This window comes from Heteronotia binoei, chromosome 6, assembly GCF_032191835.1.
Source record: "Heteronotia binoei isolate CCM8104 ecotype False Entrance Well chromosome 6, APGP_CSIRO_Hbin_v1, whole genome shotgun sequence".
Lineage (NCBI taxonomy): Eukaryota > Metazoa > Chordata > Lepidosauria > Squamata > Gekkonidae > Heteronotia > Heteronotia binoei.
In genome coordinates this window covers 5,208,712-5,226,746 of record NC_083228.1, presented here as the reverse complement: position 1 = coordinate 5,226,746, position 18,035 = coordinate 5,208,712, and the positions used below count along the sequence as shown (strand labels likewise).

Genomic DNA, 18,035 nt, shown 5'->3' with positions numbered 1-18,035 from the left:
CTAATCTGTGGGATGCATTCTATTTGGGCCTCAGTTAGGATGGTTTTAAGTAGCTTCCAGCATCCTCTGTGGATCTGACTCTTTTGTGTTTCCCCTTCAGCTTCCTTTTCACTATTCTCCTTGTTTTTGTAAAGGTCCCTCTTTTGAAATCAAACGCGGCAGTTTTGGACTTCAGGGGTAACTTCCCATTGATCTGAAAGCTGATCTTAATAGCATTGTGGTCATTGCTCCCAGCTGATGTGACAACCCGCTATAGCTTTCATCAGACCTTGAGACCCACTCAGAACCAAGTCCAGGATCACTACTGTTCTGGTTGGCTCCGTGACAGAACGACTGTGCACAGTTATTTATGATGTCTAGGAATCTCGTTTCTACAGCAAGACTCGAACACTTGTTTACATAGTCAGTGTGTGTCTCCAAATATAATGACATCTGCTTTAGTCACCTCCTTTATTTCTTTCTCCATCTCAAGATAGACATTATTGAAACTTGGTCAGATGATACTCACAATTGGAATATTAGAATTGAGGGGTACAACTTGCTTAAAATTAAGGAAGGGGGGAGAAGTAGCATATGAAAAGAAGAGATATAGTTGTGAGGAAATTCATGAATCTGAGCATGGAAGTTCAGTTGAGATTCTCTGGATAAAAATAAAAGGAGTAAGAAATAACAGCGATATTATGGTGGGAGTCTGCAATATACCACTAAATCAGGCAGAGGACTTGGATGAGACACTCCTAGAACAGATTACAAAGTTCACAAAGAGACGGGACACAGTAGTCATATCATGGGAGATTTTAATTACCCAGATATCTGTTAGAAATCCAACTCTGCTAAAAATGAAAGGTCAAATGAATTCCTAACTTGTCTTGCTGACAACTTCATTTTCCAGAAGGTAGAGAGGGAAACAAGAGGGTCTGCTATCTTGGACTTGATTCTCACCAACAGAGAAGAACTGGTTGATGAGATGAAAGTAGTGGGCACCCTGGGTAGTAATTACATGTAATTTTGGAATTTAGAGTCTTGGGAAAGAGAAAAGCTGCATGTAGTTAGACATATAGGTTGGTCTGCAGGAAAGCACATTTTGACAAACTTAAAAGTTATACAGGGTTGAATCCCACAGCCAGAAACACTTAAACAGAAGGAAGTTGAAAAGAGGTGGGAGTTTCTTAAAAGGGAAAAATTGAAGAACATAAGAACATAAGAGAAGCCATGTTAGATCAGGCCAATGGCCCATCCAGTCCAACACTCTGTGTCACACAGTGGCAAAAAAATTTTATATATACACACACACTGTGGCTAATAGCCACTGATGGACCTCTGCTCCATATTTTTATCTAAACCCCTCTTGAAGGTGGCTATGCTTGTGGCCGCCACCACCTCCTGTGGCAGTGAATTCCACATGTTAATCACCCTTTGGGTGAAGAAGTACTTCTTTTATCCGTTTTAACCTGTCTGCTCAGCAATTTCATCGAATGCCCACGAGTTCTTGTATTGTGAGTTCTTGTATTGTGAGCACTTCTTTCTCTACTTTCTTTCTCACAATACAAGAACTCGTGGGCATTCGATGAAATTGCTGAGCAGACAGGTTAAAACGGATAAAAGGAAGTACTTCTTCACCCAAAGGGTGATTAACATGTGGAATTCACTGCCACAGGAGGTGGTGGCGGCCACAAGCATAGCCCGCTTCAAGAGGGCACAACCAGAAGCAATTCCTATGATAAGGGGAAATGAGAGGAATCTGAAGAAGCCAAGGTGACTCCATAAACAACTTTCTGAGGACTTGAGAAATCAAAAAGACTCACTTAGGAAGTGGAAGGAGGGTAGGGTTCCCAGGTTGGAAAATACCTGGAGACTTTGGGAGTGGAGAAGGCAAAGTTTGGAGAGGTGAGGGGCCTCAGCATGGAACAATGCCACAGAGCCCAACCTTCAAAGCAGCCATTTTCTCCAGGAGAGCTGATCTCTGCCAGCTGAAGATCAGTTGTAAAAGCAGAATATCTCCAGCCACACCTGGAGGCTGGCAACCCAAAAGGAGGGCCTTATAACCAAAGATGAGTATAAGCAAATCACCAGTGCTTGTAGAGAAAGAAAGCTAAAGCTCAGTATGAGCTTAGGCTAGTGAGAGATGCTAAAAACAACCAAAAAGGGTTCTTTTCTGATGTTCACAACAAGAAAAAGAACAAGAGCAAATAGGCCCCTTGCGGGGACAGGTTTTTGTAACGGGTGATGAAGAGAGGGCAGAACTGCTCAATTCCAACTTTTCCTCAGTTTTCTCTTGCAAGGGAAATGGTGTTCAACATGGCAAAAGCAAACGCATGAATGAGGGAAGGGAGTTGCAGCCTAGGATCAGCATGGAGTAGTACATAAGCACCTAGTTTCTTTAAATGAAACTAAGTCCTCAGGGCCAAATGAACTACATTGATAGGTGCTAAAAGAACTTACGGATGTAATTCCTGAGCTTCTGGCCATTATTTTTGAGAATTCTTGGAGAACAGATGAGGCACCAAAAGACTGGGCAAATGTCCCCATCTTCAAGGAGGGGGAAAAGGAGGATCCGGGTAACTACTGACCCATCAACTTGACAACCAGGGAAAATTTTTAGAACAAATCATTAGTCAGTTAGTCTTTGAGTAATTAGAAAGGATGACTAAGAGCCAGCATGGGTTTCTCAAGGACAAGTAATTTCAGACTAACCTTATCCCTTTTTTCAAGAAAGTTACTACCTTGCTGGATCCAGGAATGCTTAGACATAGTTTGTTGTGATTTCAGTAAGGTTTTTAATGAGGTTCCACGTAATATTCTTGTTGACAAGTTGGTGAATTGTGGTGGATTACTGTTTTCTGGATCTGTAGCTGGTTGACAGATTTCACCCAAGGAATGCTTGTTAATGATCTCTCATCCTTTTGGAGAGGATTGACAAGTGGAGTGCCTCAAGGTTCTGTCCTGGGACTGTTTTGTTCAACATCTTTATAAAAGATTTGGATGAAGGTATAGAAGGAATGCTTATTAAATTTCAAGATGATACTAAATTGGGAGGGTAATAAATATGGTAGAACACAGAATGATCTTTACAGACTGGAAAACTGAGCTGAAAAAAATAAAATGAATTTTAATGGGAATAAGTGTATTTAGGTAGGAAAAATCCAATGCATAATTATAGAACGGGGGAAACTTGTCTTGGCAGTAGTATGTGCAAAAAGGATCTAAGGGTCTTAGTAGCTCATGTCACATGAGTTAGCAGTATGATGCAGTAGTTAAAAAGACCAATGCAATTTTGGGCTGTGTCAATAGAAATATAGTGACCAGATCATGCAAAGTGGTGGTATTGCTTTACTCTGCTCAGGTTAAACCTCACCTAGAGTATTGTGTTCAGTTTTGGGCACCACAATTTAAGAAGCATATAGACAAGCTGGAATGTGTCCAGAGGAGGGCAGTGAAGATGGTGAGGGGTCTGCAAACCCAAGTCCTATAAGGAAAAGCTGAAGGAGCTGGGAATGTTTAGCTTGGAGAGGAGACAACTGAGAGGTAGTATGATCACCATCTTCAAGCACTAAAGGAAGGTGCAGAGTTGTTTTCTGTTGCCCCAGAAGGTCAGGCCAGAACCAATGGGTTGAAATTAAATCAAAAGAGTTTTCAGTTAAACATTAGGAAGAACTTCCTGACAGTGAGAGCGGTTCCTCAGTAGAACAGGCTTCCTCGGGAGGTGGTGGGCTCTCCTGCTTTGGAAGTTTTTAAACAGAGGCTAGATGGCCATCTGACAAGAATGCTGATTCTGTGAACATGGACAGATCATGAGGAGGAGGGCAGGAAGGGTTGCATCAGTGCTTAGTTCTTGTGGCCCCTTCTTACACGCCTAGATAAATGCTGCTTGCCACTTGTTTGATATACAACGCAAAACCTCCCCCAACCCTGTCCTGCCTATAGAGCTTATAACCAGAGATGACTGTACCCATCGATTTTCCTCATCCCACCCTGTTTCTGAGACACCCACTATCTCTAAATTGTCATTGAACACCAAGCACTCCAGCTCCCCCACCCCCAAAAAATCTTGGCTTGCTGCTTTCTGGTTTGCCCCAGAAGTGACATAAAAACATAAGAACATAAGAGAAGCTATGCTGGATCAGGGCAATGGCCCATCCATTCTAACACTCTGTATCACAAAGTGGCCAAAAAATTCAGGTGCCATCAGGAGGTCCATCAGTGAGGCCAGGACACTAGAAGTCCTCATACTGTTGCCCTCCCAAACACCAAGAATACAGAGCATCACTTGCCCCGACAGAGAGTTCCAACAATACGCTGTGGCTAATAGCCACTGATGTCAAGCATGAGATTTCAAAATAACCAGTCCTTGGTTTTTGAAACAAAGTTAGGTTTATTGATAATCCATGCGGCTCATTCGAGCTGAAGATTGGAACTGATACTTTGTAGCACTAGAATACATGCTTTAAAATGGCACATCAAAGGTTCTATAAACAATTCTACATTCACGTGTGAAATTCACACTCTGGGCTCCTTATCTATATTGCGGCTAGCGCATCCTGGGTTCAGGCCTGGCTGGGCCTGGGAACAAGTCCCAGGAGGTCTTATCTTCAAAGAGGACATTCCTGCATCTGTTTGTAAAAGCGAAAGAAGAAAGGTGGGGGCTGCTACTTTGATGTGCTCACATTTTTAACTTCGGGTCAGTAACAACTCTACAATCCGAATTATGTAATGTAAAGGTAACAATTCTAAGATCTGGCTTCTTTAATATAGATTGAATACACTATGCTGGACACTGATGGCCCTTTGCTCCATATGTTTATCCAATCCCCCAGCATTATCCAATCCCACAGCAAGCATGACGTTGGACCCTTGTGTCTCCACTCCTGAACTTCTGGCTGGGTTGCCGGGCATGGGCTGGCAACCCTAATTGTGGAACTACATGCTTCCTGCCCTGACCTGTCCCTGGTTGCAAACGCTTTCCATTTTGCATTAGCTGTGGTTAAAGGTGACATCACTACTGACCTTTGCCATGATTCGTATGACCCCAGGCCCTTAAGCACGATCAAGGGACAAGCAGCTGTTAGCCTGCATCAGTCTGCGGGCCGAACCACCCGAGTGTTGTGGCACCAGCTGGGGGACATGGCAAATTGGCCGCGACCACTTTGTCTCCTTTAATTTGAAACGGACAGCAGTTTTCCACAGGTCATGTCCGAGAGTTAATGCTCTAAATTTGAGATCCTTATAGCTGACTTGCCTTTCATTATCTCGGAGTAACCGCAGCAGAGGGAGCCTGTGTGGTTATTTGCTGATTCTGATTAATAAGTAATCACCCCTGGGACTGCGCAGGCTCATTTTGTAGATTTATGGAGCCGCACTCGGGCGTGGGGCTGGTTCTTAATGCTTTTCAAGGCAGCCAAACAAAAACAAAACAGAGAAAGCTTAGCAAACCAAAGCATACAGACGTGTGCTTAAATGAATTCCAAGCGCTTCACAATATAATGCACCCTCAAGAATTTCCCTTCAAAAAGCGTGCTTTACGAGAGTGGTCTTTACGCTATGAAAGGCAGCACCCATTCCCAGTCCTTGTTCGCGGCTGCATTCGAGAAATAAAAGGACATAGAGGTTACTCAGGCATGATGCTTTGGTAGTGGTTTGCTTTCCTGGGTTAAACAAGGTTAAGCAAGCACTACGTTTAAATGGCTCGATATGGTTTAGGAGTGGGTTTCAGTGTTAACTCTCTAGAGTAGAGAAAACATCACTGGCCATCCCTGCCTAACCTCTTCTGCTCGCAAGGTCGGGTCTTGCTGGGGTCTTCCTGTGCCTGGTGAAAGGGGGGGGGGGGTTGGTTTGAAGCAGACTGGCGTCAGGTGACCCAAGCAGAGAGGAAGGGGCTTTCCACAGATGTCGCTGCCACCTAGTTCCAGTGGACCACAGCTGTCTGCAGCCGGTAGGAGCTGGGCAGCAGAAGCAAGAAGGTCATGTGTGCTGCTTCCCAGCTTGTCCCACTGTCTACTAGAACCACTGGAGTGGGTGAGAGCGGGCACATCCCCAACCCGTGCTAGGCCCCTTCCTAGGCTTCCCAATCCCCAGGTCCCAGAGGGGGATCCCCCGGTTTTACAGGCTTCCCCCCTCCCCCAGCAAGCTGGCCGGCGGGGGAAGCCCCACCCCCACAGCCATCATGCACCTCCATGAACAATTCCCATAGGGAATGATGGGGAATTGATCTGCGGGTATCGGAGGCTCTAGGGGGGCTGTTTTTTGAGATAGAGGCACCAAATTTTCAGTATAGCATCTAGTGCCTCTCCCCAAAATACCTGCCAAGTTTCAAAAAGATTGGACCAGGTGGTCCAATTTTATGAGCCCCAAAAGAAGGTGCCCCTATCCTTCATTATTTCCTATGGAAGAAAGGCATTTAAAAAGATGTGCAGTTCCTGTAAATGTGATGGCCAGAACTCCCTTGAAGTTCAATTATGCTTGTCACACCCTTGCTCTTGGCTCCACCCCAAAGTCTCCTGGCTCCACCCCCAAAGTCTCCTGGCTCCACCCCCAAAGTCTCCTGGCTCCACCCCCAAAGTCCCCAGATATTTCTTGAATTGGACTTGGCAACTCTACCCCTTCCTGCTTGGGCAGCAAAATGAGTCAAGGAGGCCCTGCTCTTCCCAGGTTATTATACAAGCTCCAAAAAAATGGGGAAAAGGCCAAATAGATGTTTATAAATTTTATTATTCTGAATCGCCTTCTACAAAAATACATATCACTGAGCAACATGCCAAATATCACAGATTCATAAGTCGGTTGTGAGCAGAATAAAGTGACAGTTATTTTTCCATTCATCATGTCAGGCTCCAGCTTCAGGCGCTTGTAAACCATTTGCCCACATCCGCAGGTAAATGAAAGCGCTAGTGCTATAAGAATTCCGCGTGCAACCCGTTCTTATTTTTCGCTGGTATTTCTTCAGTTCCTTTTTTTCAAAGTTGCCAAACTCGAAGCTTCGCTGTTTATAAAAAGCTTTTTAAAAGTGGGCAGCCGACAGCCTCCGACGGTAAAGCTCGCCTGTGTTACCGTTTCCGAATACACCTTTATCAAAGAACATCCTGAGACACTTCACTCAGCACTAGCCCTGGAGAAAAATCGAGATTTTTGTATGAGGCGATTCAGAATAATACTGTCTACATTCGTAAAATTTATAAACATATATTTAGATTTTTTTTTCGTTCATTTCCCACAGCTTTTTGGAGTTTGTATGATTTGTCTTTCACTGTGGTGCTCTAGTTTTGCCTTCCCGGTTTGTTGGCAGGTCGAGCTGAGATCTGGGGGCGGAGCCTGGGAACAGTGGTGGGGGTTAGGAAGGAGCAGCCGTTTTCTCCCAGGAACTGATCTCTGTCATCTGGAGAGCAGCTGTAATTCTGCCCTGGAGCGCCTGGAGTCTGGCAACCCTATTAGCCCAGGTGGCCCCTTGTTAAAGTTCACCCGTGGTGGTGGGCAGACCTATCAAACCGCAGCCCACTTGAGGCAGCCCCTTCTGGAGTTTCCAAGGCAAGAGACAAACAAAGGTGGTTTGCCGTTGCCTGCAACCCTAATCTAGTATAATTAATACACTTAGCACACTAGCTGTTCTCTTGCCACGGACTGTGTGGTTGAAAGTGGCATCAAGTCACAGCGGACTAATGGAAAACCCTCATGCCTTTCTAGGTGGCTTGCCTCTGCATCACAGCCCTGGGCTTCCCTGGGGGGCTCCCATCCTAGTACCAACCGGGGCTGCCCCTGCTTGGCTTATCTTGGGGATTATGGAGCCATCCATGGTGCTGTCTTGGAGGTGATGCTGTTCACACTCTGTAGGAACAGGCTAACTTCAGCTGCTTCCAAGGGCTCCCGGCAGAGAGCTTGAGTCTATGCTGCATGCTTCAGGAGAGCCAGTTTGGTGTAGTGGTTAAGTGTGCGGACTCTTATCTGGGAGAACCGGGTTTGATTCCCCACTCCTCCACTGGCAGCTGCTGGAATGGCCTTGGGTCAGCCAGAGCTCTCTTATCTGGGAGAACCGGGTTTGATTCCCCACTCCTCCACTCGCAGCTGCTGGAATGGCCTTGGGTCAGCCAGAGCTCTCTTATCTGGGAGAACCGGGTTTGATTCCCCCCTCCTCCACTTGCAGCTGCTGGAATGGCCTTCGGTCAGCCAGAGCTCTCTTATCTGGGAGAACCGGGTTTGATTCCCCACTCCTCCACTCGCACCTGCTGGAATGGCCTTGGGTCAGCTATAGCTCTCTTATCTGGGAGAACCGGGTTTGATTCCCCACTCCTCCACTTGCAGCTCCTGGAATGGCCTTGGGTCAGCTATAGCTCTCATCTGGGAGAACCGGGTTTGATTCCCCACTCCTCCACTTGCACCTGCTGGAATGGCCTTGGGTCAGCTATAGCTCTCTTATCTGGGAGAACCGGGTTTGATTCCCCACTCCTCCACTTGCAGCTCCTGGAATGGCCTTGGGTCAGCCATAGCTCTCTTATCTGGGAGAACCAGGTTGGATTCCCCACTCCTCCACTTGCACCTGCTGGAATGGCCTGGGGTCAGCCATAGCTCTCTTATCTGAGAGAGCCGGGTTTGATTCCCCACTCCTCCACTTGCACCTGCTGGAATGGCCTTGGGTCAGCTATAGCTCTCTTATCTGGGAGAACCGGGTTTGATTCCCCACTCCTCCACTTGCACCTGCTGGAATGGCCTTGGGTCAGCTATAGCTCTCTTATCTGGGAGAACCGGGTTTGATTCCCCACTCCTCCACTTGCACCTGCTGGAATGGCCTGCGGTCAGCTATAGCTCTCTTATCTGGGAGAACCGGGTTTGATTCCCCACTCCTCCACTTGCACCTGCTGGAATGGCCTTGGGTTAGCTATAGCTCTCTTATCTGGGAGAACCGGGTTTGATTCCCCACTCCTCCACTTGCACCTGCTGGAATGGCCTTGGGTCAGCTATAGCTCTCTTATCTGGGAGAACCGGGTTTGATTCCCCACTCCTCCACTTGCAGCTCCTGGAATGGCCTTGGGTCAGCCATAGCTCTCTTATCTGGGAGAACCGGGTTGGATTCCCCACTCCTCCACTTGCACCTGCTGGAATGGCCTGGGGTCAGCCATACCTCTCTTATCTGGGAGAGCCGGGTTTGATTCCCCACTCCTCCACTTGAACCTGCTGGAATGGCCTTGGGTCAGCCATAGCTCTCTTATCTGGGAGAACCGGGTTTGATTCCCCACTCCTCCACTTGCACCTGCTGGAATGGCCTTGGGTCAGCTATAGCTCTCTTATCTGGGAGAACCGGGTTTGATTCCCCACTCCTCCACTTGCACCTGCTGGAATGGCCTTGGGTCAGCTATAGCTCTCTTATCTGGGAGAACCGGGTTTGATTCCCCACTCCTCCACTTGCACCTGCTGGAATGGCCTTGTGTCAGCTATACCTCTCTTATCTGGGAGAACCGGGTTTGATTCCCCACTCCTCCACTTGCACCTGCTGGAATGGCCTTGGGTCAGCTATAGCTCTCTTATCTGGGAGAACCGGGTTTGATTCCCCACTCCTCCACTTGCACCTGCTGGAATGGCCTTGGTTCAGCTATAGCTCTCTTTTCTGGGAGAACCGGGTTTGATTCCCCACTCCTCCACTTGCACCTGCTGGAATGGCCTTGGGTCATCCATAGCTCTCTTTTCTGGGAGAACCGGGTTTGATTCCCCACTCCTCCACTTGCACCTGCTGGAATGGCCTTGGGTCAGCTATAGCTCTCTTATCTGGGAGAACCGGGTTTGATTCCCCACTCCTCCACTTGCACCTGCTGGAATGGCCTTTGGTCAGCTATAGCTCTCTTATCTGGGAGAACCGGGTTTGATTCCCCACTCCTCCACTTGCACCTGCTGGAATGGCCTTGGGTCAGCTATAGCTCTCGTAGGAGTTGTCCTTGAAAGAGCCAGTCTGGTGTAGCGGTTAAGCGTGTGGACTCTTATCTGGGAGAACCGGGTTTGATTCCCCACTCCTTCACTTGCACCTGCTAGCATGGCCTTGGGTCAGCCATAGCTCTGGCAGAGGTTGTCCTTGAAAGGGCAGCTGCTGTGAGAGCCCTCTCCAGCCCCACCCACCTCACAGGGGGTCTGTTGTGGGGGAGGAAGGGAAATGAGATTGTGAGCCGCTCTGAGACTCTTCGGAGTGGAGTGCGGGATATAAATCCAATATCTTCATCTACCTCACAGGGTGTCTGTTGTGGGGGACGAAGGGAAAGGAGATTGTGAGCCGCTCTGAGACTCTTCGGAGTGGAGGGCGGGATATCAATCCAATATCTTCATCTACCTCACAGGGGGTCTGTTGGGGGGGGGGGAGGTAAAGGAGATTGTGAGCCGCTCTGAGACTCTTCGGACTGGAGGGCGGGATATAAATCCAATATCTTCATCGACCTCACAGGGTGTCTGTTGTGGGGGAGGAAGGGAAAGGAGATTGTGAGCCGCTCTGAGACTCTTCGGACTGGAGGGCGGGATATAAATCCAATATCTTCATCTACCTCACAGGGTGTCTGTTGTGGGGGAGGAAGGGAAAGGAGATTGTGAGCCGCTCTGAGACTCTTCGGAGTGGAGGGCGGGATATAAATCCAATATCTTCATCTACCTCACAGGGTGTCTGTTGTGGGGGAGGAAGGGAAAGGAGATTGTGAGCCGCTCTGAGACTCCTCGGAGTGGAGGGCGGGATATAAATCCAATATCTTCATCTACCTCACAGGGTGTCTGTTGTGGGGGGAGGAAGGGAAAGGAGATTGTGAGCCGCTCTGAGACTCTTCGGAGTGGAGTGCGGGATATAAATCCAATATCTTCATCTAACTCACAGGGTGTCTGTTGTGGGGGAGGAAGGTAAAGGAGATTGTGAGCCGCTCTGAGACTCTTCAGAGTGGAGGGTGGGATATAAATCCAATATCTTCTATCTTCTTCTTCTTCTTCAGGACCCACTTCTGTTCAAAGAAAATGGATTTGCATCCCATCACTCTGTTCAGCAAAGTTTAAAGCTTTCCTCAATCTGAAGACTTTGCTGAGGAGTGTGAGTAAGATGCAGGCCACCTGAAATGCCATTAAACTTTTTGTGTGTTCGTCGGTGGTGGTGAGAAGCACTATCTAGTCACAGCCGACTTAGAATCAGAGAGCTGGAAAGGACCCCCAGGGTCATGTAGTCGAACCCCTGCACCGTGCAGTGACTTATGACAACCCAGTAAGGTTTTCAAGGCAAGAGATGTTCAGAGGCGGTTTGCCATTGCCTGCCAATGTGTAGCAATGCTGGACTTCCTTAGTGGGCTCCCATCCAAGTACTGACCAGGGCTCAGCCTGTTTAGCTTCCAAGATCTGGCAAGATTGGGTTAGCCTGGGTGTTCGTCTGTCACAGCAGAAAAGAGCCAGAGTCCAGGAACACCTGAAAGACTAACCAGATTTGTGGCAGGGGGTGAGCTTTCCTGAGTTCCTGCTCGCTCCTTCAGATACAGCTAGAAGGTGAGTCCGTCTGTCCTTCAGCCTTGGAGAGTGGAGGCATTTCAGATGCCCAATGGCAATAGCAGGTGCATGACAACAGCAGGCATGATTGGGTTAGTTGTGACATGCAGAGAGGTAGTCGGCATGGAGAAATCAGCACTGGGAACGGGTAGTATTGAGCAGCCTTTTGAGATCCAATCTGTATTTTCCTTTTTTTGTGTGTGTGTGGGGGGGGGGGGGGGACTTCAGTGCAAAAAGTACCCATGTTCGCATGTGAAAATATATGTATGGAACAGTTCATTGGGAATGGCAGGTGAGTGTTTAAACAGTTGTACTTCCATGCAGTCAGAGAAGGACTGGAGACCCACCTCTTCCTTTGCCTTTAGCTTGGAGAAACGTCGACTGCGGGGTGACATGATAGAGGTTTACAAGATTATGCATGGGATGGAGAAAGTAGAGAAAGAAGTCCTTTTCTCCCTTTCTCACAATACAAGAACTCGTGGGCATTCGATGAAATTGCTGAGCAGTCAGGTTAAAACGGATAAAAGGAAGTACTTCTTCACCCAAAGGGCGATTAACATGTGGAATTCACTGCCACAGGAGGTGGTGGCGGCTACAAAGATAGCCAGCTTCAAGAGGGGATTGGATAAAAATATGGAGCAGAGGTCCACCAGTGGCTATTAGCCACAGCATATTATTGGAACTGTCTGGGGCAGTGAAGCTCTGTATTCTTGGCGCTTAGAGGGGGGGGCAAAATGGAAGGGCTTCTAGCCCCACTTGTGAACCTCCTTTTTTTATTGGCCACTGTGTGACACAGAGTGTTGGACTGGGTGGGCCACTGGCCTGATCCAACATGGCTTCTCTTAAGTGACACAGAGTGTTGGACTGGGTGGGCCACTGGCCTGATCCAACATGGCTTCTCTTATGTTCTTATGTTTGTTGTAGCACAGCTTTTGGCCTTTAATTTCTCTGTCAGCTCAACTGATATGAATGATGTCAGGACACTGAGCCTGGATGAGATGGTCTCCCCTCCAAGACGGTCCCTTTTTAGCTTTCAAGATCTGATGAGATCAGGTTAGCCTGAGCCGTCCAGGTCAGGATTTTCCCCTCCTGCTTGACCAAGCAGGCTCTTTCGCGCCAACTAAACACGAGGCTTGCTCCACAGGTCAGACTTGGAGCTCCAGTTCAAGTGCTACCATCATGAGGACCGGCAGATGAACACCAACTGGCCAGCGTCAGTCCAGGTCAGCGTCAATGCCACGCCACTCACCATCGAGCGGGGTGACAACAAGACATCGCATAAACCCCTGCACCTCAAGCACGTCTGCCAGCCGGGAAGAAACACCATTCAAATTACCGTCACAGCATGCTGTTGTGTAAGTATATTAGGCCTGCCTCAGCTGTTTGCTTTGAAGTCTTGGCTGACTGAGCCTAGTGTGGGGAAGGCAGCCTGCTGGACTGTCTCCGTTCCACTGCACTCCACAGTCTTAGCTGATCTTTTCAAAGCTCTGCTTATGTGCAAAAGGCACAATTTGGAAGCCAATGAACTCCACTTCAGGTTCAAGTCTGAGGTACTGTCAGAGCCCAGAAGGATTAAATTCAGTGCCAGAAGTGGGTAAAATATGGTCTAGCAGTGTAGGGATAGACTTCAAGCAAGGTCGTCGCAGCCATGAGGTAGAATGAGAGAGCCCATGTGATAGAACGAGGTAGCAGATTGTGACATTCAGTTAGGAGCCCATGAACAGTTAATCATTTAGGTTATTATCGCATTTCTCCTGACCATCCAGGCCCTGTATAACCTTTCTGGCCCTCCCTCCGGAGGCTCATCCTGACCCAGGAGCCGCTCTGCCTGCTGACAGCTGCCCACCCAGGGCTGCCTTTGAGATCTTTGTGCCCAGTAGGGTTGTCGGGTCCCATTCCGGAAATATCTGGGGACATTGAGCCAGGAGACTTTGGGGGTGGAGCCAGGGGCAAGGTTGATTTAGGGCCGCATTTCATTCAGTTTACTAGGAGTCATAGCATCATAGAGTTGGAAGGGACCTCCAGGGTCATCTAGTCCAACCCCCAAACTGTGATTTTAAAATTTTGGTTTGAATGCATTTGATTTATGAACTCCATAAGGAATAAAGGTAGCCATTCGATGTTTTAAATATATATTGGTTTGTTTGTTTGCTTTGCTTTGGACACTAAAGTGTCTTTGCACCACCTGTCTGGAAGGTTCTGTTTCCTGGTACTTCAACCAGGCCCTATAGTTTCCACTTCCAGGGAAAAGTTTTAAAATGCAGGCTTGGTCTTTTCATGCACCGTGAGTAGCAAATTCCAGAGCTGCTTGTGGTTGTGTGAAGAACTGAATTATCCATCAGTTAGCTAAATTTGGATTGGAGAAATCCTAGCTCTATGAAATTAATGACTGAACGTGATAACCTAGCTGTTGGCCTACACCAGTCAAATCAGGGGAGACAGCCATGTTACCTCTTCTAAAATTATCTTCAGGACTGTTCCATGGCAGATCAACCACATACCCCAAAAGCATCTTTAATGGCAGGAAAGGTAAATACGATTGAGGTGGCATCTGTAATCATTTCAACTAGTTCTTTCCCAAAGTCCTGGATTTTGTGAAAGGGGCACCACATGGGTAGAGACAGGAATTGCTCCACTACCATTATTCTGTTGATCAGGATATCATTTATATTAAACAAGGAAATGATTTTGCCTCAGACCTAGCGACCATCCCATCAAAAATCTAATTTCTAAAAGCATGCTTTCTCTCAATTATTTGTTCCTCTTATTGCTATCTCCAGTAAACTTCCTATGAACAGTTGTTCTAATGTAAGCCCATTGAATTTAGTGGGTTTAGACTGGAATAATTCTGCATAGGATTTCACTGTCTGTCTGCACTAGGACTTGGAGACCCAGGTTCAAATCCCCTACTCTGCCATAGAAGCTTGCTGGGTGACCATGGGCCAGTGACACATTCTCATCCTAACCTACCTCACAGGACGGTTGTGAGGATAATAGGGAGGAAAGGGAAATGAAGTGAACCACTTTGGGTTCTTATTGGGAAGAAAGGCAGAGTATGTATAAATAAATGAAACAAATTGTAGATAAAAGGCTCATTAATCTATTCTTGCCTTACTCGGTGAATCAGAGCATCTCCATTGAAAATGCTGGCACAGAAGAGGCTTGTGTCTTTCCTGTTGTCCTGCTTGCTGTGAAATCAATGAACCTATTCAAGACAACAACTAAATAAATAAAACTTCCATATGAATTCTAGCTATCGTTGCTCTAGCTAGCATAGCAAATCATAAAGAGCTCCCCAGCAAATCTACTTGTACAAAAACGCATTTTCAGAGCTTGAGATGCCAAGTCCACACAGACAATTGGGTCCTTCTGTGCTTCCCAGTTCTCCAGCCAAAACACATTGCAAGTCTTTCAGCAAGCAGAACCAAAGATTTCCTAAGAGCAACTAGGGATGGTCTTCCCAGAGAAGAAGGTTCTGGAGAACTGGGATCACCACTGTGCAGACCCTGCATCTTCCCTCTGTTGATGATGCTTTGCAAGGACAGGCCTTTCTCCAGTGGCCCTAATTCAGCTGCTGCGTGGACTGAGTATGTCTATAAAACTGGCTCTACAATATAGAACACCCAAAGGGCACGGACATCCATCAGTCCAATGGCAAATATGTCCTGCGTAGGTTTGTTCTGATTTCTTTTTCTTCTTCTGTTCCAGTCACACTTGTTCGTATTGCAACTAGTACACCGGCCATCAGTCCGCTCTGTCCTCCAGGGCTTGCTAAAGAAACGTCTCCTTCCGGCTGAGCACTGTATCACCAAAAGTGAGTCGAGCAACGTGTCTGATTTCTGTGACCGTGCTCCTACAGCGCTGCATGAGTGCGGCTTAGATCCTATCTAAGGATGGTCACAAACCAGGAAAATGCAGTTGGGTTCGTGGCCCTGCAAACTGTCGAAAGTGACCGCATACCTTTAAACAGAGTTTGTAGAAAGTCCAAAAAACAGTTGAGTGGAACCCACCCACCCCCACCCACCCCCAAAAAGTAGTTCAGCTGCTTCAGGCTATCTTGTGCAGCCCCTTTAAAGTTCACAGGGGCTGCAGAAGACAGCCCGAAAAACAGCTGCATGGTGAGGAGGCAGTCCCTTTAAACGCTTGCTTTCAGCTGCATCCATGAATCGCACAAACTACTCTAAAAGTTCATGAAAAATTCACCAAATTCTGTTCTCAAATCATGAACAGGGTGAAATTCATCATGAATTTTACTTTGTGGTTTGGTTCGTACCTAACTGCCTTTTCTGCTTCTGGGATGAGAGGAGTGTTGCCTCTTTGCCCCTCTCCCTGCAGGCCTCCACTTCACCCACTCGCCCTCATCCTGCTCTGAGACACCCATCAACCTTCCCCTCCCCTGGGCAAGATTTCAGGAGTGCAACAGGAGGAAGGGTGTCAGAAAGCTGCCTTCCATGCATGCCAGTGTGCTCCTGTCATAGGATCCAGAGCACTGAATGAGACAGTTAGCCCCTCACTGTCTCAGGTAGGGGCTTTCCCAGCCCTCTTAGGTCACTGTAATGGGCTATGGCTGAGTGGAAGAGCCTCGGCTTTACTTGCAGAAGGTCCCAGGTTCAATCCCCAACATCTCCATTTAAAAGATCTGGCAGGAGGTAATACAAAAGGCCTCTGACTGAGACCTGCTGCTAGTCTGAGTGGACAATACTGACCTTGATGGACCAAGGTGAAGATGCCAGGGACTGAACCTGTGTCCTTTGACATGTCACTCAGCTGTACCCTGGTCTGTTTTGTCGGGCTTCTCCTGGAAATTTTATATTGCATGCATTGTTGTTGAGATGGCATTCTTAACTCACTGGTGCAAACCTGTGCCATCTTTCCAAAACAGTCAAGAGGAATTTTAGCAGCGTGGCAGCCTCCTCAGGCAACGCAACCCTCAATGGAGAGGACGGGGTGGAGCAGACAGCCATTAAGGTGTCTCTGAAGTGTCCAATCACATTCCGGCGGATTCAGCTACCAGCAAGAGGCCACGACTGCAAACATGTACAGGTGAGCGCCCCCCTTTGTTTCATGAATGCCAGGCCTACACAAGAGGTAGGTAACGCACCACACTGAATGCATCCCGCACGGTGCTTGTTGACTCTTCTGTCTGGGACTGCCGTTGGTTGAGGGGAGAGGGGCCGACATGTTGAGCAGGCCAACAGTGGCATAATAATAATAATAATAATAAATTTTATTTCTACCCCGCCCTCCCCGCAAAGCGGCTCAGGGCGGCTAACAGTAAATAATATATTAACATAAATAGTAAAACATTAGATTAACAATTAAAATTACACATAAAAACCCGTTAATTCAATTAAAATACTTAATTTACATTACATTATATATATATCTGGCAGTAATAGCTGTTCTGGCGCTGATTCTGCCAATTTAAATGGTGTTAAAGATGGCGGTTCTTCATTCATTGCAACTCAGCAGTCCGTATCATTATAGGCGCGTCTAAAAAGGGCAGTCTTGCAGGCCCTGCGGAACTGGTCGAGGTTCCGCAGGGCCCGCACCTCCTCCGGGAGCTGGTTCCGCATGTCTGTCCTGTGCCCTGTCAATATCCCTCCAGAGAGTTTCTGCAGAGTGAAGGCCGCCATTTTGGAAAGACAATGCAGTGGATTTTGTAGGTGTGGCTGAGGCAAAAAAGTATAACAAGTCTCCTAAGAACTGCAAAGTCAGTTAGGGAGCTATCCCTCCATTTGAGGTTCCAGGTAAAATTCAACAGCTTCACGTGCATCATACTGAAATATCTTATTATTACCATTTTTATAGGCATATTGTTTAATTTTGAACACTTGCCAGTTCTTGTCAGTCTGTCACGAATGCAGAGTTGCCAGGCTCATGGAGGCCTCGCATGGGTGGGGGGAGGAACTCGGAGGAAAAAAATGTAGGTCTCCCCCCTCCACCACCACTTATTCAAGCAGGGGCTGGAGAGCAGCGGCAGGAGATTGCTCACCATAATGTCTCAAACCTAAACTCATCCAAGGTACCACAGAACCACCATCTGTCAGGTGACATGTAGGAGAGTAGAAATATACCACTGTCATGTAATCTAAAATCAGTTCAAAACAAGAGAGATTACCTATTTGGGCTCCTCTTGGGATATTTGAAACTAACTTTCCTTCTGTCGGTATACTAGCACTCAGTCATTGCAATGGTTTATATACATTGTAATGTGTATAAAACCTCCGGAAATCCTTGAAAACATGCAGAAGGTTTATTTGAAATTTAGCCTCACTTACCTGCGTGCTCCTTTGCATTGCTGTGCCTTTTATCAGCAAAATGGGGAGGGGGGGTTAGAATAGGGTATCCAGACAGGGGCTTGGGCTCAAAATCAGGACTTGTAGCCATTCACTGTGCTCAGCTTAACATGGAACTTTCTTCTACTACTAGAAGATTTCCTTCAGAAGAAGATTTATTTATTCATTTTATTTTACCAAATTTATATCCCATCTTTCTGTCCTTACCAGGCCCGCCAAAGCAGCTAACAAATTAAAACACACATAACAAAATTGCAT

General features: G+C 47.2%; 1 protein-coding gene across 4 annotated transcripts in view; it reads left to right on the top strand.

Moving 5' to 3' along the window:
• Positions 1 to 18,035, top strand: part of ZMIZ1 (zinc finger MIZ-type containing 1) — a 565,771-nt gene that overhangs the window by 511,724 nt on the left and 36,012 nt on the right. For all 4 annotated transcript variants that reach the window (XM_060241000.1, XM_060241003.1, XM_060241002.1 and 1 more), the window contains 3 exons: positions 12,623 to 12,833; positions 15,187 to 15,292; positions 16,361 to 16,521. In XM_060241000.1, coding sequence (XP_060096983.1) covers positions 12,623 to 12,833; positions 15,187 to 15,292; positions 16,361 to 16,521 — 478 coding nt within the window. The remainder of the gene's footprint in view (positions 1 to 12,622; positions 12,834 to 15,186; positions 15,293 to 16,360; positions 16,522 to 18,035) is intronic.